Here is a 24,264-nt window from a genome sequence, read left to right as displayed (position 1 = left end):
GGGTACAGAAACACACCAGGCAAAACATTAATGTGGGACATGAGGGTGAGAGGGGTAATGCACAGAACTACATGGTGCTTGAGAGCACCACAGATCCGCAGGTGGAATAAGTGTAGAAGGAAGACAGCTCGAAAACACATGCACTCCCATGGAGTGTTTATGAAAAAAAATGAGTTCCTGAAAAAGGGGCCCTCATGGAAGAATAGGAGCCAACCAGAGGGGTGTTAAACTGGTTGCACTTTATGAGAGGGAAAAATACATGTTGTATGGGTAAAAACAAATAATGCAAGTGAATAGAAAGCAAGTAAATGAGAGTGACTTATAGGGTGACCAGACATCTGGATTTGCAGAGGGAGTCCCTGTTTTTCACCAGCTGTCTTGGAAGATTTTCTCAAATTTGGCTCATGTCTTGGTTTTCAGAGAGAGCCCACTGAAAACAATGGGACGCACGTTTGTGTTCTAAAGCAGAACTAGCTATCAGCTGTCAATAGAAAGCAATTTAATTAACAGATACAATAATGTCTTTAAAAATTGCACTTAATGTATTTCCTTCGTGCCTCGTTGTATGTGGTTCCGTGTTGCTGAGCGCTGTCATCGTTCTTCAGTTGATGTAACATCGTAGTCCTTCTATTTCTGTGAAATGTCCCATTTTTTTAATTTAAAACTGGTCACTCTAGTGACAAAACACAAAGCCATTGGCAAGCAGCGTGTGGAATTTAGGGGCATATTTATACTCCGTTTGCGCCGAATTTGCGTCGTTTTTTTTTACGTAAATTCGACGCAAAACTAACTCCATATTTATACTTTGGCGTTAGACGCGTCTAGCGCCAAAGTTCATGGAGTTAGCGTCATTTTTTTGCGTGAACACCTTCATTGCGTTAATGATATGCAAGGTAGGCGTTCCAGTCTTAAAAAATGACTGCGATGCATATGCGTCGTATTTATACTCCTGGGCAAAAATGACGCCCGGGAGTGGGTGGGACTAAAAAACCCGCATTTGCGCCGGATTTTAGCGCCTGGGTCAGGGCAGGCGTTAAGGTGCCCTCCCAAGCCCCCAGGGACACCCCCTGCCACCCTTGCCCACCCCAGGAGGACACCCAAGGATGGAGGGACCCACCCCAGGGACATTAAGGTAAGTCCAGGTAAGTATTTTTTTTTTTTTTTTTTTGTGGCATAGGGGGGCCTGATTTGTGCCCCCCTACATGCCACAATGCCCAATGACCATGCCCAGGGGACAGAAGTCCCCTGGGCATGGCCATTGGGCAAGGGGGCATGACTCCTGTCTTTGCTAAGACAGGAGTCATTTCAATGGGGGATGGGCGTCGTAAAAAAATGGCGCAAATTGGGTTGTGGCGAATTTTTTGCCTCAGCCTGACTTGCACCATTTCTGGACGCCCATACGCCATTTTCCCCCTACGCCGGCGCTGCCTGGTGTACGTCGTTTTTTTTAACGCACACCAGACAGCGCCGGCGGCTAACGCCAGCTAACGTCATTCAATAAATACGGCGCCCGCATGGCGCTTCAGAATGGCGTTAGCCGGCGCTAATTTTTTGGACGCAAAACTGCGTTGGCGCAGTTTTGCGTCAAAAAGTATAAATATGGGCCTTAATTTAAAGGACATTTTTAGCAAATGGCCAATATGGCTTCGCAACCGGAGTGCTTCAACCTAAAATCGTCTCTAAATAGGGGCATCGAACATAAATAGTTTTAGCTGATAAGCCCAGATCACCACTAGGTGGCAGTGTAAACTCAAATATTTCTTTTACGTGCGTCACAAAGCATAAAAGTGATCCAAAGCACTTCTAGTAGGAAAAAAGTAATTGAAAATTAATCACAACTGTTCATAATCTGACATTGACACCTAATCGACTTAAACATTTTATCAGTACCGCCGAAAGAAAATATCGAGTTAATGTTTAATACTGAATGATGTTTGACAGTTATAACCACATTCCTTGGCTTTTGAGGAATAAACATTCTATTAAAACCTTTTAATCTTTCATGTATTATAACCTCAAGTTTTCGATACTTCTGATCCTCTGGCCAGAGGTATTTTAAGGGATGGGCAGAGTGGGCAACTGCCCAGGGTCCCTGGTTTCCAAGGGGCCCGCTGGGGAAGGCGAAGTTTCTCTCTAACTCTTTTCTGTTTATTTGTGTACCTTAACTAGGGGTGGGTGGAATGTTTCATTCCGCCTGCGGAATTGGCAGAGTTAGGGCCACAGCGGAGTTCCAGCCAAATTCCGCCATTAGCCATGTGGCAGAATGTTTTCACGGGATGTTCCGGATATTCGAGCGCAAGCGAAATGTGATGCTCCCTGGTGTCATTTTCAAACATGGGCAGTCTCAGGCAGTTGCAGAGGGTTGGCTCTTGAGAAGATTTGCTGCCACTTGAGCAGATTTTTTACTCGGGCGACAGCAAAATCAGCTTGAATGGCTGTACACTATTGTGCAACACATGGTGCCGTTCGAGCTGATTTTTCAACGCTGCTCGTACTGGTGCTAAATTGTAGTGAGCAGCCCAGTGTGCATATTTGGGCCCGTTGGCAGAGCTCCAGAGAATCTTGAATAGTTTTTATTTAACTCTGCGGAACTAAGCGGAGTGAAACTCCGTGAGTTCTACCTACTTCTAGCCTTAACCTTTAAGGCACAATTCACTATGTTTAGGCAACATACGGCTTGAATTAGCAAAACATGGGTTTACATTTTAAAGTTGTTATGAACAGGGATTCTCAAATTATATCTTGTGCCCAGGGCCCCCAGCATCCTTAAACTGACAAGGACTGTAACACCCCACATTTCTGTACCATAATTTAATGGGCTCTTTTATACAAGGCTCCTGTGCTTTTCCAAATATATGTCGAACAAGCAGCATAATTTCTAGCAACACAAGGATAGCAGACATTTCATGCACTGAAAGAATGTGGAATAGAAACGGGCGTCAACATTTAGGAACGCAGTTTGTGAGTATTGTGAGCGCTTACTTGCCATGTGGAACTACTCGAAAGGATGGACCATTCATAATCATGGCTTATGGCAGAACCACATATGTCAGCTGGTGAAAAGGAGTAATTCCCATGGCTTAGGGCAGAACCAGATATGTCAGATGGTGGAAAGGAGCCGTTTATGAACTACCAAAAGTGATAAAAATAGTTTGCATAACATTGGGGATGCATAGTCTACATCAAAATCTGCCTACATTTGAAATAGGGTGCATCGGTTCTAAACCTGCCTGCGGCCCCTGAATATTACCAAATGTGTGATTCTGGGCAAATCACTCTTTGTCACTTTGGCTCAAAGTGTTATAAACAAATGTGACGTGTCACACCCTTCTCTCCATCGCATCCTCTTCTCTGTACCCTGTTCTCAACCACACATCTGAAGCATCTCATGTTCTATCTAAAGCATCCTGCTTCTCTTTGCAATGAATGCCAACACTATTGCACACACTTTCAAAAAATCAATAAATAACAGAGAAACACCATATAGACATTGCTTGGAAGGGGAATGAGTTCTGTTGGATGGTGCTGCTGGCAGACATGCCATAAGGATGAAACTTTTCTAACTCTTTGCAAAATATGTTATTTCAGCCAAAAAGGTTGATAGGAGGATGCAGCTAACCTAAGAAATGGACGAAAAATCCAAAAATACTTCGCTTGGGAACCTATTTTATTATATTTGTGCTCTTTGTTTCCTGTTCATGTTGGTGGTTATTGCTGCCAGTGGTTAAACTGTTTGAAACATCCTGTTTTTTACTCTTTTGTGTTCAGTGTTTCTTGTTGCACAGTGCGATTAGGTTGTCAGACTATCAATAACAAAAATATTGTGCAACAAAAATATCGTGGCCTAATTATCGTTTACCATAATATCGCTTTACTGGTGTGGATTTTCTATTATCAGACCCAATGTGTGCTATTTTTGTACAAGATATTCGGGACACAATATTTTTGTTAGAAAGTATTTGGGCCACAATACCCTGGGAACATAGTTGGTGGCTGGATGCTGGACACAGCCACAGGGTACAATCGAGGAACTATTAGAATTGAGTCTGCAAATGTTTACTCAATAAGTATGACACAATAATTAGACACAAAATCATATCGCAATTAACTTTACAGAAAACGTGGTGTTAGAAATGGGGTTTTTGGTTGGCAGTCAGGTTGCCCTCTGTCCAAGCAAGAACCCTCACTCTAGTCAGGGTAAGTCACACACAATCCAAAATCAGCCTGTGCTCACCCTCCGGTAGCTTGGCATGAGCAGTCAGGCTTAACTTAGAAGGCAATGTGTAAAGCATTTGTGCAATAAATCATACAACACCATAGCATAACACCACAAAAATAAACCACACAGTGTTTAGAAAAATATATAATATTTATCTGGGTATCTTCAGGTCAAAACGATCAAAGTTGCAATATGAATTTGTAAAGATATCACTGAAAAGTGATATAAAGTGTCTTAAGTCTTTAGAAAGTAAACAGAGTCTCTTTCAAACACAAAGTACCTGGTTTCTGGTGGAAAATCTCCTCAGAGGGCCACAAAAGAAGAGGTGCGTGGAAAAAGGGTGTGGACAGTCTCTTTTCGTGGATCGCGGGGATTACCAGATGTCCCCGGTCTGTGCGTTGATTTTCCTGCTTGTTTTCCGGCTGCGCGTCGTTCTGCGGGGCTGTGCGCCGAAATTACGATCTCACGGCAGGCGTCGCGTTGATTTCTCCTCTAGAGGTCGGGCGGCGTTGTCCTTGCGAAGCCGTGCGTCGGATTTTCGGTCGTCCCAAGAGCGTCGCGTCGTTCAGCGTCGGTGTGCGGTGATTTTCCCCCCGCGGAACAAGCTGTGCGTAGAAATTTTTCGGCGCACGGAGCGTCCAGGCGAAAGAGGGAAGTCTTTTTGGTCCTGAGACTTCAGGGAACAGGAGGCAAGCTCTATCCAAGCCCTTGGAGAGCACTTTTACAGCCAGACAAGAGTTCAGCAAGGCAGCAGGCCAACAGCAAGGCAGCAGTCCTTTGTAGAAAAGCAGACAGGTGAGTCCTTTGAGCAGCCAGGCAGTTCAGCAAGGCAGCAGGCCAACAGCAAGGCAGCAGTCCTTTGTAGAAAAGCAGACAGGTGAGTCCTTTGAGCAGCCAGGCAGTTCTTCTTGGCAGGATGTAGTTTCTGGTTCAGGTTTCTTCTCCAGCAAATGTCTGATGAGGTAGGGCGGAGGCCCTGTTTTATACTAAGTTGTGCCTTTGAAGTGGGGGTGACTTCAAAGAGTGTCTAAGAAATGCACCAAGCCCCCTTTCAGTTCAATCCTGTCTGCCAGAGTCCCAGTAGGGGGTGTGGCAGTCCTTTGTGTGAGGGCAGGCCCTCCACCCTCCCAGCCCAGGAAGACCCATTCAAAACGCAGATGTATGCAAGTGAGGCTGAGTACCCTATGTTTGGGGTGTGTCTGAGTGAATGCACAAGGAGCTGTCAACTAAACCTAGCCAGACGTGGATTGAAGGGCACAACAAGATTTTAGTGCAAAGAAATGCTCACTTTCTAAAAGTGGCATTTCTAGAATAGTAATATTAAATCCGACTTCACCAGTCAGCAGGATTTTGTATTACCATTCTGGCCATACTAAATATAACCTTCCTGCTCCTTTCAGATCAGCAGCTGCCACTTCAACAGTGTATGAGGGCAGCCCCAATGTTAGCCTATGAAAGGAGCAGGCCTCACAGTAGTGTAAAAACGAATTTAGGAGTTTTACACTACCAGGACATATAACTACACAGGTACATGTCCTGCCTTTTACCTACACAGCACCCTGCTCTAGGGGTTACCTAGGGCACACATTAGGGATGACTTATATGTAGTAAAAGGGGAGTTCTAGGCTTGGCAAGTACTTTTAAATGCCAAGTCGAAGTGGCAGTGAAACTGCACACACAGGCCTTGCAATGGCAGGCCTGAGACAGGGTTAAAGGGCTACTGAGGTGGGTGGCACAACCAGTGCTGCAGGCCCACTAGTAGCATTTAATCTACCTACCCTAGGCACATGTAGTGCACTCTACCAGGGACTTACAAGTAAATTAAATAGTCAATCATGGATAAACCAATCAGTAGTACAATTTACACAGAGAGCATATGCACTTTGGCACTGGTTAGCAGTGGTAAAGTGCCCAGAGGTCAAAAGCCAACAACAACAGGTCAGAAAAAAAAGGAGGAAGGAGGCAAAAAGTTTCGGGATGTCCCTGTCAAAAAGCCAGGTCCAACACGTGGTAGTTCAGAAAGCGTGGATCAGAGCATTTCCTCAATTCAGAGTGGTCTGTGTCAGTGGTGCTTAACTTTTTGACCCTGTGGATACCCACTTAATTACTGGAATCTGGAAACCCCATTGAATAATTATTGGGCCCCTCACTGAATCACTCCTGGAAGCTTGGAATCCCAGCCTAAACATTTCGAATATTTGAACCACAAAACAAAACACAAATAATGAAATATTTGATCTAATATACAAAAATATAAAAAATCCCAATTCGACTTTTAATGGGAAGTTCGCTTTTTTTTTCTAAATTCAATTAGGGCAATCCATCGCCAATAATTTACTCTGTTCGAGGCACTTGCACTGTCCCACAAATCAATCTGAGTCTACCAACTTCATATTTAGCCTCCAATTTCAAATTCCTACATACTTACAGAGCATTTAAAAAAATGCTAATTTCAATTTGATTTCTTTATTTTATATCTGGTTATTACTTTGTTAATATGATGTAATTTTCTAGACATTTGCAGACCCCCTGAGTAGGCTTCGCGGATCCCCAGGGGTCCCCGGACCACGGGTTAAGAACAGCTGGCCTGTGTCAACCACCCTAGAGACAAACAAAAGCAATTGAATTAACAGAGGGCGGTGCTTAGCTCCATGGATTTCTCTACTGGAGATTCCTAAGCCCAATGAAGGTGTAATTTAAAAAGATGAATATCATATTCTAGGTTCCCTTTGTTAACTAAAGCATAGCCGTGCTGTGTGCCAGTAAGGCTTGATCTAAGGACATTCATACATATTTGTACGAAATGAAAATTACAACTTAGGGTCATATTTATACTCTGTTTGCGCCGAATGTGCGTCAAAAATTTTGACGCATATTCGGCACAAACACTGCCACATATTTAAACTTTGACGCCCGACCCCGCGGATGTCAAAATTCCACCATGTGCGTCATTTTTGGGAAGCGGGAAACTGCCTTGCGTTAACGATATGCAAGGTAGGCGTTCCCTTCCAAAAAATAACTTTAAGGCCTGTGCGCCTTATTTATGCCCCAGCGTCATTTTGACGACACAGGAGGGGGTGGGCCTTAAAAAACAGTGCACAGCCTGATGTGCACCATTTTTTAACACCTGGGTCAGGGCAGGCGTTAAGGGATCTGTGGGCTCGGAAGGACTCCAGAGGTGCCCTCCCCTGCCCTCAGGGACACCCCCTGCCACCCTCGCCCATCCCTGGAGGACACCAATGGAAGGGGGGACCCATCCCAGGGAACTAAAGGTAAGTTCAGGTACATATTTTTTTAAGTGGCATACGGGGGCCTGATTTGGGCCCCCTACATGCCACTATGCCCAATGGCCATGCCCGGGGGACATAAGTCCCCTGGGCATGGCCATTGGGCAAGTGGCATAACTCCTGTCTTTGCTAAAACAGGAGTCATGTCAATGGGGATTGTGCGTAAAACAAAATGGCGCAAGTCCGGTTTGAGGCCTGATTTTTGCCTCAGACCTGACTTGCACCATTTTTTGATGCACAACCCCCATTTTCCAATACGCCGGCGCTGCCTGGTGTGAGTCATTTTTTTTTACTCAGACCAGTCTGCAGCGCCGGCTAACGTTATTCCATAAATAAAGTGCCCGCATGGTGCGTTGGAATGGCGTTAGCCGGCTGTGAAATTTTTTACGCACAACTGCGTTGGAGCAGTTGTGCGTGAAAAAGTATAAATATGCCCCTTAGTGTTTGTCGACCAAACGTACATTTGTTAAACATGAAAATATAACAGTTTAAGGCAAAATTGTGTTTTTGTTTTTACGAAAATAGTAAGCTGTAGTGTCGGGGAGGTATATTCACCCAGCATGAAAAGCTTGTATTTGATAGCACAACGAATATTGACAAAGAACAGTTGGTGGTTGGGGGCAAAATGAATGAATTATCAAAACATCTTGAAAGTATTGGATAATGTTGTGAGCACTGCTTCAGGCAGATAGATTTTCAGCCATTTTGCCTTAGTAGTGTGCAGGAAAATGCACAATCTGGCAACATTTTTTAAAGAATTCCAGTGATCATTTTGCTATCTTATTTTGTATATCTACAAAATCCACCACTGACAGAGCCAATGAGATTGCTTGTGCTAAGAAGCCCTTGAGGTATTTTTCTTTTCTGATCTGAACGGAGGATTGTTTATCTAGTGGGATCAGAAAGTCACTACGGTAAATCAGATGGTCTCCACTCAGCCCAGAAGAGCATGTTATATATTCCTTAGAGGGTGTAACATCGCTTTTTAAGAGGGAGTGGAAGTTCCTTGAAATCTATCAGGTTCAATCTCATCAGAATACGTGAATACTAGGCATGAAAGCCTCTGGGAAACCACAACTAGTCTTTGATGCAAAGTGCCAAATATGCTTATAAATGGACACTTAGGGCCTCATTGCGAGTGTGGTAGTCCAAGGACCACTACACTTGCGGTGATGGTCGGACCGATGCAACTGTGGCAGTCCGACCTTCACATTATGACTTTGGTGGTCAGACCCCCAGGGTACTGCCATTCCTGGTGGGAATATTTTTCCTGATGGAGTGATGATTGTCTGAGTTGTACTCAGCCAGGGCGGCGCTGAACTCAGCACTGCCTGGCTGATTACAACTCACCTTACCACCAGCCTTTCCAAGGCGGTTACCATAGAAAGGGTGGCGGTAAGGGTGTGCTGGGGGACACAGGGGGCTCCTGCACTGCCTACTACAGTCAGAATGCTCACTGTCTGCTTTGCAGACAGTGAGCATTCCGACAGTGTTAGACACCCCTCGTGTGACAGCATTGGACTCGGCTGCATGTGGAGCTGAGTCCAATGCCACCACTTAGTTTCCACTGTTGCTAAAGAAAAGAGGTCTACCCATATAACCCTACTGGACCTGGGTAGGAAGTGTACAAACAGTATAAAATATTGGTCTATTATTAGGAAAGAATCTGTCACATTAATTCAGACACAGTGAGGCTATTAATCCCTCATTGGCAATGAAAATGAATGTCAACATTTATTTATTCATTAAATTGAACAAAAGGATGAAAAATCATTAAAAACCAAACAACATTCCAACATTTCTGGACAGACAATTATTATTGAAAATCAATAATCTCACACAAAATTTGCCATTGCTCTCCTAATTTACAGGTAATGAGGTTATGCCCGTAAATAATGTTATAATCCACATATATACGATGATTGTGCTCAAAAACACATTTCGAGTTCTAAAGACACTTCTTCATAATCATAAAGAAATGTGTCCCACAATCCTTTATAGGTATGTTAGATCTTCCTTACAACCTCGCAATACATAAAAAAACAGTCGATGAGTTTCGGCCTCTTCGAATTCGGGCCTCATCAGGACTAATGGAGACTACAATGCCTTATTCACTGCTCAACTCATTTCCACAAAGTATGCTTTCAAATTTAGTTTAACCATGAGATTCCTTCCTGAAATAGCCATCATGGTCTCGCACTCGGGCACATATGCTCCGAGGCCACAGAGCTGGAGAAATGGAAGAACTTCTAATCCCAGCGTTCAGGGCATTGCAGCTCTGCGGCCTCGCAGCATATGTGCCCGAGTGCAAGACCATGACGGTTATTGCAGGAAGGAATCTCGTGGTTCAATCCTTCGTCCTTTTCTTCAATTTAATGAATGAATAAATGTTGAAATTCATTTTCATTGCCTATGAGGGATTAATAGCCTCACTGTGTCTGAATTAATGTGAGAGATTCTTTCCTACTAACAGATCAATCTTTTATATTGTTTGTACTTAGTTTCCACTGGGCTGACTGATGGGATCCTCCTAATACAAAGGTTCTTGCCGATCAGCCCAGAGGAAACATTCTAATGGACTGGATGGGGAGAGTGCCAGCACCACGGCGGCCTCCTCATTGTGGGTCTAGTGGTCTGGTTTTCTGACCACCAGACTCATAATCAGGCCCCTAATGAGCATTGCTCATGCCTGACATTACCTCAATGTAACACAATAACAAAGAAAAAGAGCTTCATGACACTGAGGAATTTTTTGTAATTGCAAGGTATGCCTTTGTGGTACTGTTGCTCATTAAGTAGCAATTAAATGTTTGCCAGCAAATGCCATTTTCCTTTTGAATTCCCAGTCTGTCACACAGCCAGGACATGATAAAGACCTCTCTTGTCAGAGTTTAATTGTGCCTGACAGCCATTGCTCTCTTAGTCGACTACAAATATGGATTTCAAGCTATTCAGAACTCACTCCTGTAAAGACAAATCATATTCGGCAGATGAGCAAATTGTGTTTTTGTTGAAAGCTGACCTTCCTAAAGGGCAGGACATAATTGAAGATTTTCGCTCAAAACTGGCTTTCATTTTAAAGATTACAATTGTATACAGCTCTGCTGATACAAAGAAACTTTATGATTTTAAAAGTCTGTATGGCAGCGGCCTTGCAGATGATATTAGTTAGCAGTGAGGCAGAAAAGCAAGGTAGAAAGGATGTGTGAGTGCAATGTTTGGGTGTGTGTGTGTGTGTGTGTGAATATGTGTAAGCTGTGAGTATGTGTGTGGGCTACATAGTTTGCCATTTTATAAAGAGTTGAGAAACAGACACTAACCATCACAGAGTCAATGTTATTAATGATTTTTACCTGACAAAAATAATAGAGTGTCTACTCTTCGAATTTGGATCTGTGACATTTAGGTCACAAAGTGATCTTTGGAGAGATGACATTAAGCCCATACAGTATCACAATTTTTCAAGATCAGTCCCTTTATGTTCCCATGAAATGTAGCTGAAAAGACTTTTGAAAATTTCTGTGGCTTCAAAGTCAGAGATCTACCAACTCTTCAAATCAAAAGTAATACTGTATTGTATGGTAACATTTTCATAGTGCTTACTACCTTTGTGTGGGGCACTGGAGCATTTGCCTACTTCATTAGCATGTTACACTGTGAAGGGTGTGTGGTTAGAAGGGTATTGTCTTTATTTTGATCATATTGGAGAAGTGTTTCTATTTTGTGTGTGATGGCCATCAAGGTGTGGTTATAATATTATGGGACTAAACAGGGTTATGACTGAATAAATCTGAGAGAAAAGTTGCAGTTTATGGTTTTCATTAAGCTGGCAGCTTTGAACAGCTCTCCAGGTCCCTTTATGATATTACTTATTATCATATTCCACAAAGCTGGTTATTGCACTGGGTTGTTTATTCTGAGATTTTTAGCTTATAGTTTATAGCCCTGAACGGGCATAGATTAGAGGGAGAGATGGCCAGGATTTCTGCTGAGACTGACTATGTTACTATCAACCTATATATGATTAACACTGTGAGATGTAGTCATGGGATGTAGCTAGTTGAGACCTGCAGTCATGGACTAAATTAGAGTCCTTCATTGCTAGCAATATAAGGCAGATTGTGTCAGTTCACTGCTTAATATCTGAGGTCAATGTGATATATTCTACACTAGCTTTTTAAGTACAAAATGCTGTGTACAATGAAGCTGATTAACAATGTTGGATTTGCTAGTGAATCTGACATAATAGCCAATAATCATTCTTCCTATGTCGAATGGATAAATAGCTTTTGGCATGTCTTCTGATTCTTGCAGAACTCCTTAGTAGACCGCTGGGACCCTTTGCTGAAGCAGAGTGTCCACTGATCACACTTTTTTAATGCTCTATCTTTGAAACAGAAAGTTCATACACTGAAAATCAAATCTCTTTTGTCACTTCTCGACTTGAGGCATCAATTATCTTTTCACAGTAGGAAGTAATTATTGACTTTAATGATAATTAAAGAGAATTAGTGAACAGTGCTATTCATCACCTGACCTTTTTGCCTGAGACAGACTTTATTTCCTGATGGAGCGGACCGTTCTTTTGGGACTCCGCCTATGTACCAAGCCCCTTTTGAATATTTTTCCACCTGACATAAAGAGATTCTTTAGTAATAACCTTGACTTGCCTCAAGTGCTCCCTAAGGGACATAGTTATGGTTTTAACACAGTTTTGCATCAAAATCCTTAGCGCCTGCTATCACCAATCCATAGCGGCAGCTGGGTGCCATATCTATGGAATGGTGAACGCTGGCGCTAAGCAGAAAAGATGCTAGCCAGGGGAGGGTGGGTGGCGACAGGGAAAAAGGCACTAGTGAGTCAGAAATTACGCTAGGCTGGTTAGCGGCAATAATTATGATGCTAACCAGCCTAGCATCATTTTCTGATGCACTACCACCCAAAAATGACTAAGACGGGAGACAGGAGTCATGCCCACCACACCAATGGCCAGCACAGGGGACCAGTGTCCCCCGGGCAAGGACATAATACCCAGTGCCAGGCAGGAGGCCCCATGTTAGGGGCCCCCAATGGCACACCCGCCAAAAAATAATAATATACTTACCAATACCTACCCAGGATGGGGTCCCCCATCCTGTGATGTCCCTCCGGTGTGGGTGGGGGTGTTCCTGGGGCTTGGTGTGGGCATCTGTGAGCCCATTACATGGTGTCTGGCCATGGAAATGGGTCCATAGATACCTTAACGCATCATCTGACACAGGCATTACATAATGGCGCTAAGCAGGCCTGGCACCATTATTTGGGTCCGCCTACACTGTGCGTGTCATTTCTGTGCCGGGGTATAAATATGGCGGTAGGGGATTAACATCATATTGTGGACAGGAGTGCCTATCTTGCATCTAATTAGCGCAAGGTAGTTTGCCACATCCACAACATGACGGTAACTCCTATATTTTGCTGCTAGATGGGTCTAGTGCCAAATTATAAATATGGAGTTAAGTTTGTGCCGTTTTAGCGTAAAAAAATGATGCTAACTTGGCACAAACCAAACATAAATATGGGCCTATATTTGTCATATGTAAGAACCACATAAGAGCAATTTGTTTGCCCTGATGATGGTCCAGACCAGTAAAGGTATAACAAGAAACAAAAAATCAACATTTTATGCTAAGATTACTTGTAGTGAACACATTGGTCATAGGAGACATGGTTTGGTCACTGGATATTATGTTGGCTTCTCTAGTCCAATGGACATTTTTACACCTTTTTTTACATAACACTCTCACTCCGAAGATATGGAGATTGTTTTCTAACTACATAATATATGTATATTTTATATCTAATCTGAGCATCATACTGATTACTTCTATGTTGGATACCTTTAACTTTGTTTATAAGTGGAATTTAGTACGACCTATTCAAAAAAGTTACCCCATTCGTGTGTAAAGACTGGGCCTTTTCATTTCCTGGGTAATCATTTGTCTGCTTTTAACACAGCTTTATAGAATGTTAATTTCAGTATCTAAATATACCTCTGCTTAATGTATTCAATCCATAGCTGGAATATTGAAGGCCCAGGTCAAATAACATCTTCTCACTACTAATCTGTACTTACTCCTAGAATCTCAGAAGCAATTGAGGTGCAAGTTACAACTACTTACATCAAAATCCTACCAGATTGTGCTCTGAATATGAAATTAAACACTACGCTAGATACATGTTGCTACTTAACATAGATTACTAATATTGCACGTCCCAAAACCTATAGATTAATCCCTGACTGCTCCATACATCAAAGGAAACTCTTCTGGAGCACGTATTTTGAGGGAAGGTTGCTTCATGACTGGTCACTGGGAGGAATGAGTGAGGCCACAGAATTACTGATACCAATCGAATCAGTTCATTTTTCATTCCATCCCAGCTTAAAAGCCTCATAATAAGAACGGAACGGCATGACGATGTTTGTACGTATTGTGGGGCATATTTATACTCCGTTTGCGCCGGGATTGCGTCGTTTTTTTTTACGCAAATCCGACGCAAAACTAACTCCATATTTATACTTTGGCGTTAGACGCGTCTAGCGCCAAAGTCCATGGAGTTTGCGTCATTTTTTAGCGTGGACACCTACTTTGCGTTAATGAGATGCAAGGTAGGCGTTCCCGTCTAAAAAATTGACTCCGAGGCATGTGCGCCGTATTTACACTCCCGGGCAAAATTCACGCCCGGGAGTGGGCGGGTCAAAAAAAATGACGCACGGCCGCTTTTGCGCCGTTTTTTAGCACCTGGAAAAGGCAGGCGTTAAGGGACCTGTGGGCTCGGAAGGAGCCCAGAGGTGCCCTCCCATGCCCCCAGGGACACCCCCTGTCACCCTTGCCCACCCCAGGAGGACACCCAAGGCTGGAGGGACCCATCCCAGGGACATTAAGGTAAGTTCAGGTAAGTGTTTTTTTTTTTTTTTTTTTTGTGGCATAGGGGGGCCTGATTTGTGCCCCCCTACATGCCACTATGCCCAATGACCATGCCCAGGGGACATAAGTCCCCTGGGCATGGCCATTGGGCAAGGGGGCATGACTCCTGTCTTTGCTAAGACAGGAGTCATTTCTATGGGGGTTGGGAGTCGAACAAAATGGCGCAAATCGGGTTGAGGCGAAAAATTTGCCTCAACCTGACTTGCCCCATTTTTTGACGCCCAAGCCCCATATCCCCCTACACCGGCGCTGCCTGGTGTACGTCGTTTTTTTCCACGCACACCAGGCAGCGCCGGCGGCTAACGCCGGCTAAAGTCATTGATTAAATACGGCGCCCGCATGGCGCTTCAGAATGGCGTTAGCCGGCGCTAATTTTTGGGACGCAAAACTGCGTTAGCGCAGTTTTGCGTCAAAAAGTATAAATATGGCCCTGTGTCTTTTCAGTAATGTAAGGAAATGCCTCCTTGGCATGGTTACCCCCTGACTTTTTGCCTTTGCTGATGCTATGTTTTGAATTGAAAGTGTGCTGAGGCCTGCTAACCAGGCCCCAGCACCAGTGTTCTTTCCCTAACCTGTACTTTTGATTCCACAATTGGCACACCCTGGCATCCAGATAAGTCCCTTGTAAGTGGTACCCCTGGTACCAAGGGCCCTGATGCCAAGGAAGGTCTCTAAGGGCTGCAGCATGTCTTATGCCACCCTGGAGACCCGTCACTCAGCACAGACACACTGCTTGCCAGCTTGTGTGTGCTGGTGAGAACAAAATGAGTAAGTCGACATGGCACTCCCCTCAGGGTGCCATGCCAGCCTCTCACTGCCTATGCAGGTATAGATAAGTCACCCCTCTAGTAGGCCTTACAGCCCTAAGGCAGGGTGCACTATACCATAGGTGAGGGCACTAGTGCATGAGCACTGTGCCCCTACAGTGTCTAAGCAATACCTTAGACATTGTAAGTGCAGGGTAGCCATAAGAGTATATGGTCTGGGAGTCTGTTTTACACGAACTCCACAGCACCATAATGGCTACACTGAAAACTGGGAAGTTTGGTATCAAACTTCTCAGCACAATAAATGCACACTGATGCCAGTGTACATTTTATTGTAAAATACACCACAGAGGGCACCTTAGAGGTGCCCCCTGAAACTTAACCGACTATCTGTGTAGGCTGACTGGTTCCATCAGCCTGCCACACTAGAGACATGTTGCTGGCCCCATGTGGAGAGTGCCTTTGTCACTCTGAGGCCAGTAACAAAGCCTGCACTGGGTGGAGATGCTAACACCTCCCCCAGGCAGGAGCTGTAACACCTGGCGGTGAGCCTCAAAGGCTCACCCCTTTGTCACAGCACCGCAGGACACTCCAGCTTAGTGGAGTTGCCCGCCCCCTCCGGCCACGGCCCCCACTTTTGGCGGCAAGGCTGGAGGAAACAAAGAAAACAGCAAGGAGGAGTCACTGGCCAGTCAGGACAGCCCCTAAGGTGTCCTGAGCTGAAGTGACTCTAACTTTTAGAAATCCTCCATCTTGCAGATGGAGGATTCCCCCAATAGGATTAGGGATGTGACCCCCTCCCCTTGGGAGGAGGCACAAAGAGGGTGTACTCACCCTCAGGGCTAGTAGCCATTGGCTACTAACCCCCCAGACCTAAACACGCCCTTAAATTTAGTATTTAAGGGCTTCCCTGAACCTAAGAATTTAGATTCCTGCAACTTACCTGAAGAAGAAGGACTGCTGAGCTGAAAAACCCCTGCAGAGGAAGAACAGAAGACACCAACTGCTTTGGCTCCAGACTTACCAGCCTGTCTCCTGCCTTCCAAAGAAACCTGCTCCAGCGACGCTTTCCAAGGGACCAGCGACCTCTGAATCCTCTGAGGACTGCCCAGCTTCAAGAAAGACTAGAAACTCCAGAGGACAGCGGCACTGCTCCAAGAGAACTGCAACTTTGTTACAAGGAGCAGATTTAAAGACCCCTGCAACTCCCCGCAAGAAGCGTGAGACTTGCAACACTGCACCCGGCGACCCCGACTCGACTGGTAAAGAACAACCAACTCAGGGAGGACCCTCCGGCGGCTCTACGACTGTGAGTAACCAAAGTTGTCCCCCTTGAGCCCCCACAGCGACGCCTGCAGAGGGAATCCCCAGGCTCCCCCTGACCCCGACTGTCTGAACTCCATTTCCCGACGGCTGGAAAAGACCCTGCACCCGCAGCCCCCAGCCCCTAAAGAAACGGAACTTCTGTGCAGGAGTGACCCCCAGGAGGCCCTCTCCCTTGCCCAGGTGGTGGCTACCCCGAGGAGCCCCCCCCTTGCCTGCCTGCATCGCTGAAGAGACCCCTTTGTCTCCCATTGAAAACTAAAGGAAACCCGACGCTTGTTTGCACACTGCACCCGGCCGCCCCCGCGCTGCTGAGGGTGTACTTTCTGTGTGGACTTGTGTCCCCCCCGGTGCCCTACAAAACCCCCCTGGTCTGCCCTCCGAAGACGCGGGTACTTACCTGCTGGCAGACTGGAACCGGGGCACCCCCTTCTCTCCATTATAGCCTATGTGTTTTGGGCACCTCTTTGACCTTTGCACCTGACCGGCCCTGAGCTGCTGGTGTGATAACTTTGGGGTTGCTCTGAACCCCCAACGGTGGGCTACCTTGGACCAAAAACTGAAACCTGTAAGTGACTTACTTACCTGTTAAAACTAACATTACTTTACCTCCCCCAGGAACTGTGAAAATTGCACTGTGTCCACTTTTAAAACAGCTTATTGTGTTTTATGTGAAAAGTATACATGCTAATGAAATGATTCAAAGTTCCTAAAGTACTTACCTGCAATACCTTTCAAATGAGATATTACATGTAGAATTTGAACCTGTGGTTCTTAAAATGAACTAAGAAAAGATATTTTTCAATAACAAAACCTATTGGCTGGATTTGTCTCTGAGTGTGTGTTCCTCATTTATTGCCTGTGTGTATGTACAACAAATGCTTAACACTACTCCTTTGATAAGCCTACTGCTCGACCACACTACCACAAAATAGAGCATTAGTATTATCTCTTTTTGCCACTATCTTACCTCTAAGGGGAACCCTTGGACTCTGTGCATACTATTCCTTACTTTGAAATAGTGCATACAGAGCCAACTTCCTACAAGTAACATCTTTATTTGTCCAGAGACCTTTCATTGAATGGAAGTATATTGCAGATCTTTCTTCCAGTGACTCTCCTCCATGAATCAAAGGACATTCTGTAAATCATGAGTACTTGTGTCCGTTAAAAAATAAGACATCACTGTTCCTTCTTATTTATCCCGAAATGCCTCATGACTAATATGGCATTATTAAGAGTGCTAATGCAATTGAACAGAAAAATATATGGTGCACAGAGAAAAAGTATATAGTCCTTACCTGGGAATTTACAATACGCATGGTGGTCTTATTTCCAACATCACGTTCATAGCCACGAGTAGGAGCAGAATTAAATCTCAACACTGCATCATGGGAATCTGTGGATATACAGGTAAGTGCGCAAATGAGAAATAGTATACAAATAAACAATGTAATTTTTTTGTTCACAAAATGTAAACCTTTTTTGAACATAAAATATTTTTGCAGCAAAAGTAATAAAATAGATCATGTCAACAAACAGAGAACTGTCTAGTTATAAAACTATATAGTAATGATAATGCTAAGATTAATACTGCTAATAATAATTGTAATAATACTAATAATCATCATAACATTTGTTATAGCCCTTCACAATGCTTTTATTAACAGTCCTCCGTGGTTCCCAATTCATAGTTACTCACTGTATCTATCTCAACAGGGTCAAAGGCTAAGTCAGCTTTGCCAAAGAGTTGACCTTGAAGATTACACAAAGATTCGAGCAGAGAGTCCCTAGCTGAGTTATACAGAGTGTAAAGTTGGTAAGTATCAATATCAAACAATCGTATAACATTAACAAATCACTAATATCGCTACAATAACTCATTAAACCTTGTAAAGACTTAAGAGTGCAAAAGAAACAATTACTTCAAGGTCCATTGACACTTCCTGAAAAAATATGCTTTTGTTCCTGTTAGTTGACCAACAACCTTTAAGACTAAAGACAATGACTCCATGGGTGTGAAGTGTACCCATAAAGAGCTTGTTAAGAGAATTTAAGTAATGCTTTGCAGAAAGACAGAGCTTCGTCATTTACTTAGACTTGATATTCACAGTAATGCCTCAATTTAATATATGTTACAACAACCAGCCATTCATGATATGAAAGACAAGACGTTTGCCTCAAACCTTTATGTGTGCTAATAGGCCTGGATTTCATTGATGCAGTAAAGCCAGGTAATTCTAAAAAGCAGTCCATGTTAAATGTGAACGAATCTGCTTAAAACCTCTTTAGGTAGATTTTTGGGTCGAGAGCGCAAGCGCTCTGACCTGTTGTAATCTATGTGTGGGCTTTTAACCACACCCGCCGCATGCCCATCACTTTCACTTATTCACGGGCTTGCCTTTTAAAAACTCCTTTGTTGTCATTGGTAAATGCTTTACGTTTGTCTCTGTTTGGAGCGGTTCTGTTACAGTTTTGGACATTGACCCTTCACATTGATATTTGCACGTTTGCCAATACAATTGACTGCAAGCCAACTTCTTTTTGTTTTGGTGTCTCTCCTTCGCGCTCATACTCATGGTGGTCATGGCGCTTTGAATCGGCTCGCTTATGTCAACTGTTTTACTTTCCATTTTCAATTTAAGTGGCAAGAAAAGTACAGAATTTACAACGTTAACAGCTCTTAACTAGAGCAAATGCAAGACCCATTGCATTGTAAATGCTTCTTTACATTTCGGATCTTTTTGCAGAGCTAAAAAAAGAGCGTACTTAATGTTTGTGGCTTGTAACAAGCTGGCTTAACTGCTTTTCTAAGGATTCTGAATAATTTATTTTCATTGGAACACCTACTGTACTAATGACATTCCAATGGCCTATCAGCTATCCATGGTAAGGGGCCACTTACAAAGACGTCACGCCAAATGTAAGAAACAAATTATCTACAACCTGAAGGCATTTTCAACCTTTAGCATCAGTATCATTCCCTTGTCCACTACAGTTTGATTAACTCTAAAATACTTAATCCCTTCCCTGTCACATGCTAATACCACGGATCCTCGAAAACTAGTGAATTTCTTAGATCAGTGTCATAAAAATAGACTTTTAATGTGTATGCCATTTAAATCTTTTGAGTGCGAAGAGCTACTTTAAAAAAAAATACAGTTATTAATGTTTTAATAAATTCCACACTAGTTTTTCTAAGCACTGGAAAGAAAACAAAAAAATGATTCGCAAACCATATGAAATGTAGATGAGTCTGAGATGTTTAATTAGTGCCTGAAAGAATAATCCTATAGGAGGAGATTTAGATATTCACGGGACCAAATGCATTGAATCTAAATCCAGAAATTCAAATTAGGCAGAAAGTTGCTTATCACAGTCCAACATAAATACATGCAGCTGATTCGTTCTTATCATACATGATAGACCAAAGGTGTGGACTATATACCCAATAAAACATAATAGTTTGATACATGGTTGATTATGTATAAATATACAATTGGCCTGCAGCCAGTAGAACTAAACCAGATGGAATGAATTCACATGGAGGAATTGCTTACAGCACTAGGCATACTGTACAACTGAAAAATCCAGTTTTCACAATAACATTAATAGGCTTGTCGCAGAAACCACTTTACTCAAAATGGGAACAAAATGAAAAGGAAATTAGAAAAAAAAATAGTTCTCAAAGAAATAACTGCTGTCATATTTAAAACATGCAATTGCTCATAATTTTTTTTATCTATTTTACTTGAGCTATAAAAGACCTTGAGGAATAGGGAAGAGTAATAGCAGGTGTAAGAGTAATAGCAGGTTGATAAGACCCTCGATGATCTTAAGTGATACAGTGCAAATTGACGCCCCACCCCCGCAAAATATGATTAGAAGCCCCTGTGGAGTCCCATTTCTCATAGATATGCTTTGGCCTTGGGCTGAATGGGCCTCCCTTGAAAGGCTGGGGACCCCTGGAGGCTGCAGGGACTTTCATTACACCCCTGGGTAACTTGAAGAGAGCGGTTAGCGTTAAGGAGAAAGGCATGTGCTCAGGGTAGGTAGCTACCTAAGATGCCAGCCTTTCAGTCAAGCTCCCTCACACCATGAAATAACGCCAAAAAGTCAGAAACATTTTCCATCAAACCTCCTGTGTGTGTTTGGTTATAAAGTAGTCGATTCAGTGTACCACATATGAGCACCATCTCCCTGTGCCTATCCAGATATAAGACAGCCCTTTGTAAGTCCACTCCGTCCTGAGATTGTGAAAAGGTCGGTGGAGGCCCCTAACCTGAATGTTTAAGAATCATTTGAGACTGGTGTCAACTGATAACCTCAGTTTGCTACCAGCAACTGAATATGAATGCTGGTCCTTTGAGAGTGAGAGACGACTCTTTGGAATGCATCAGTTCAGGCCACAGGAAGACCGAGACATGGGTCTAGTTAATATTAGGGCGATGTCCCCAAGGTCAGTAAAGATACACAATCACTCTAGTGGGAGGAAACAAGTGCATATAAATCCTGAGGGGCAAAAAGACGTTTCTGCACCAGCCATTGCTCCAAAGATCTGCATTGAAAGCACTGATGTGATGTCCTGTGAAATGATAATACAAGACCTGGTGTTTGTGGTTTAGGTTGAGGCCAATGGCAGTTAAGGAAGAGTAGCTATTTTGGGACACTGCAGAGTCAACCTTGGTCATACACTTGTATTCGTGTGCAAGTGTGGTGGGGATGAGGTCTGCTCAGAGGGAAAGCTTCACATCAGCAAAGACATATTATGGGCATGGGGAGCAGCCTTGGGGTATTGACTGCCCTCTTCAGTCAGACGGCTGCTGCAGCTCCTTGCAGAGTCAGTGTGGTAGGCCTAATGCTGGAGCTAGATGACTAATATGGCACAGCTCGCACGTTTAGTCACAGAATCTGAGCTTTGTGTCAAGAGTTGTCTGGCAGACAGGGTGACCAAGATGACTAAGCCTTCAGTTGACTATTTATCTAGTCCTAAGCAGGCTTTCCGTTACAATATTCCTGTCACTTATATGAATCTAACGAAAAAACATTGATTCAAGACAACGTTTTCTTTAACATAACAGACCTCCAGGAATTAGCCTTGCTGAAACACAGAAAGTTGTGCGTAATTGTGAGTATGTAAAATATTTCTTAGGAAAACAATCTAATGATAGACCTGAGTGAGTGAAGAATCACCAATGAAATTCACATGATGAATTCTTGAGCAAAAGAACGCTTAAATATTATACGCAAAATCTCTCCTGACCAGACACTGAGAGAGCAATTCAGTACACATTATTATCATGCATTTGAAACAGGTTGTACATTTGCAACTCTGCCTAACAATACAAATTATTAAACATTATGCCTAAAATCATCTTGACCAGGCACTGAAGGAGCTATATTATTATCGTGCCCTAGACGTACAGGTTATCATGAAAAGCCTGTACATTTTCAACTCTGCCTACTCTCTTAAACTGTATTCTATTTCAGCCTATGCCATTCATTCCCTGCTATAGCGGTGTGTATGTAAATCAACAGCAGTGGAGCATCTCTCTCTCATAATTTCTCAAGTTTGCATTTTTATCACGTAATCCCCAGTAAATTGATGTACCATGTACACTGAATGACATAAGCTTAAAATGTATTTCTGAGTAATAAATAATCTAAGTTGTTGCCTTCATTTACGCACCTAATGCCTGGAACCTGTACGCAAGGACGTAAAAATAATAGAAAAGCATTAATTATAAATAATCTATCAAGTAAAAATAGCCTTAACCCTAAAATAATTCAATAATGTTTAGAATTACCTCAAAATATAATGTAAACAAATGCATTTGTTAGTTTAAAGATGCAATAAAACTAAACATATAAAGTCTAGTTAGGTAAAACTTAGGCCCAGATTTAAAAGAAAATGACGGAGCGCCACGCTGCACCATATTTGGCAGCGATACACTCTGTCATTTTCACAATGCAAGGATGCGTCGTATTTAATAGAATATACACCCCTGAGTTGCTCCCTGCGCTTGTGCTAAATTTGCTGCTGAGCGCCAATGCAGGCACCCTTGTGCCATGGTGCAAGGATGGCTGCACAGCGGGGGTGATTATTTTTGTGCAGGAAGGGATACCTTCCTGCACAAAACAATCCTAAATGGTGAGTTGCTCTTTCTATGTGTGCTGTGGAATGCAGCACACATAGAAAGAGCAAAAAAACAAGGAGAAATTAAAGCATTTCTCCTCATTGCGCCATGCTAACGCCACCCCTGATGTGGCGTTAGATTTTGACGCAGCTTCAAGTTTACGACATCTCACAAATCTGAGGCAGCATCACATGATGTTGCATGCCCACATCAACACCCATTGCACGCCCCTTCACACAAAGCACTGGGTGTAAAGGGACAGTATTTACAAGGTGGCGTTAAGCCACAAAAAGTGGCTTAACACCACTGTGTAAATACGGCGCAGTGAATAGCGCCACAGGACCATCACTACAAGTGGCACTCTGGTGGTGATAGGGATTTTTAAATCTGGCCTTGTTTTTTTTAACATAGTTTTTTTTAACAAACATCATTTAGCCTTCAAAGACGGCAATAAATATCAATAGCGTTTCCTTTTCCAAACCAAACTAAGCATTTGAAACGTCTGATTATGTGTTTATTTTCAAATATTATTTCCTGGTCCTGTGCTTATGTAGAATATGTTGATTAGACACCTTAGATTGGCTTCAGAAAAACTAAACAATTTCAGAACATAGATTAAGATGAATATCAGTTGATTAGCAAAAATAATATAACCTTTCCGGAAGCATTCAGAAACAAAACTTGAAAACAATGCTCTCCTTTCAGATTGAAACTTGTGCTATTGTTGTTCAGGACTCATGGCTAATTGGACCTTGCACAAATGAATCATTAATGCATGAAACCTCTAAATCCAATAAACCTCTTGCATGTCAAATACATGTTTCTCAGCAAAGGTTCCAAGATGGAAAATTGCAACATAAATATTCTTCTATTCAGAATGATTTAAGGATTAAAAAAATAAATTTTTCAATGCTCAAGCAAAAATAAAGTTTAAAAGAGCATTTTTAAATATTGACATGCGGTCTCATGAAGCAATCAGCATCCCCTGTGCATTTGTAAATCATAAATACAAATGCACATTTTTATTTACTGCTACTAGATAACTGTACTACCACATAGGTTATACACCTTGGGTGAGTGTCGGCCAGTGGCCTGCACACGAACACCCTCCCTGGTGCAGGCCACGACCATTGGCTGACACCCGGGAGTGCTTTAAAAAATCCTCAGTTTTTTTGCACCAGAGGACTTATTTTGAATACCCTAAGGACACACGGAATAGCTGCTGTGTCTCCCACTGCTCCTCTTCCTGCCCATCTGTGAAGTCAGCGCCCTGCGAGGTGCAATGACTTCTCAGTTTTTCCACACCAGAGGCCCAAGGAGCAGGTGAACGTCCTCTTCCCACTCCGGTGGGGGGAAAAAGGCCAAAATGGCCTGCCCAGATGCCAGGGAGGCATTGATGTAAAAGGGAGAGCCTACCTGGCACTCGTGTAAGCCAGCTTTTTTAAAAGAAGGGTTTTCCCTCTGGAGGCAGGGCAGATCGCACATTCAGGGGATAAAATATATATATATATATATATATTAAAAATAATAACTTAAAAAATGCCAGGTTGGCCCTTGCTCCGA

The 24,264-nt window shown here is 43.1% G+C and overlaps 1 protein-coding gene across 5 annotated transcripts in view; it reads right to left on the bottom strand.

Annotated features, from left to right (window-relative positions):
* Positions 1 to 24,264, bottom strand: part of ST6GAL2 (ST6 beta-galactoside alpha-2,6-sialyltransferase 2) — a 268,350-nt gene that overhangs the window by 64,322 nt on the left and 179,764 nt on the right. For all 5 annotated transcript variants that reach the window (XM_069204458.1, XM_069204461.1, XM_069204462.1 and 2 more), the window contains one exon: positions 17,866 to 17,963. In XM_069204458.1, coding sequence (XP_069060559.1) covers positions 17,866 to 17,963 — 98 coding nt within the window. The remainder of the gene's footprint in view (positions 1 to 17,865; positions 17,964 to 24,264) is intronic.

This window comes from Pleurodeles waltl, chromosome 8 (assembly GCF_031143425.1).
Source record: "Pleurodeles waltl isolate 20211129_DDA chromosome 8, aPleWal1.hap1.20221129, whole genome shotgun sequence".
Lineage (NCBI taxonomy): Eukaryota > Metazoa > Chordata > Amphibia > Caudata > Salamandridae > Pleurodeles > Pleurodeles waltl.
Note: the sequence above shows the minus strand (reverse complement) of the source record. Positions and strands in the feature narration are given on the sequence as shown.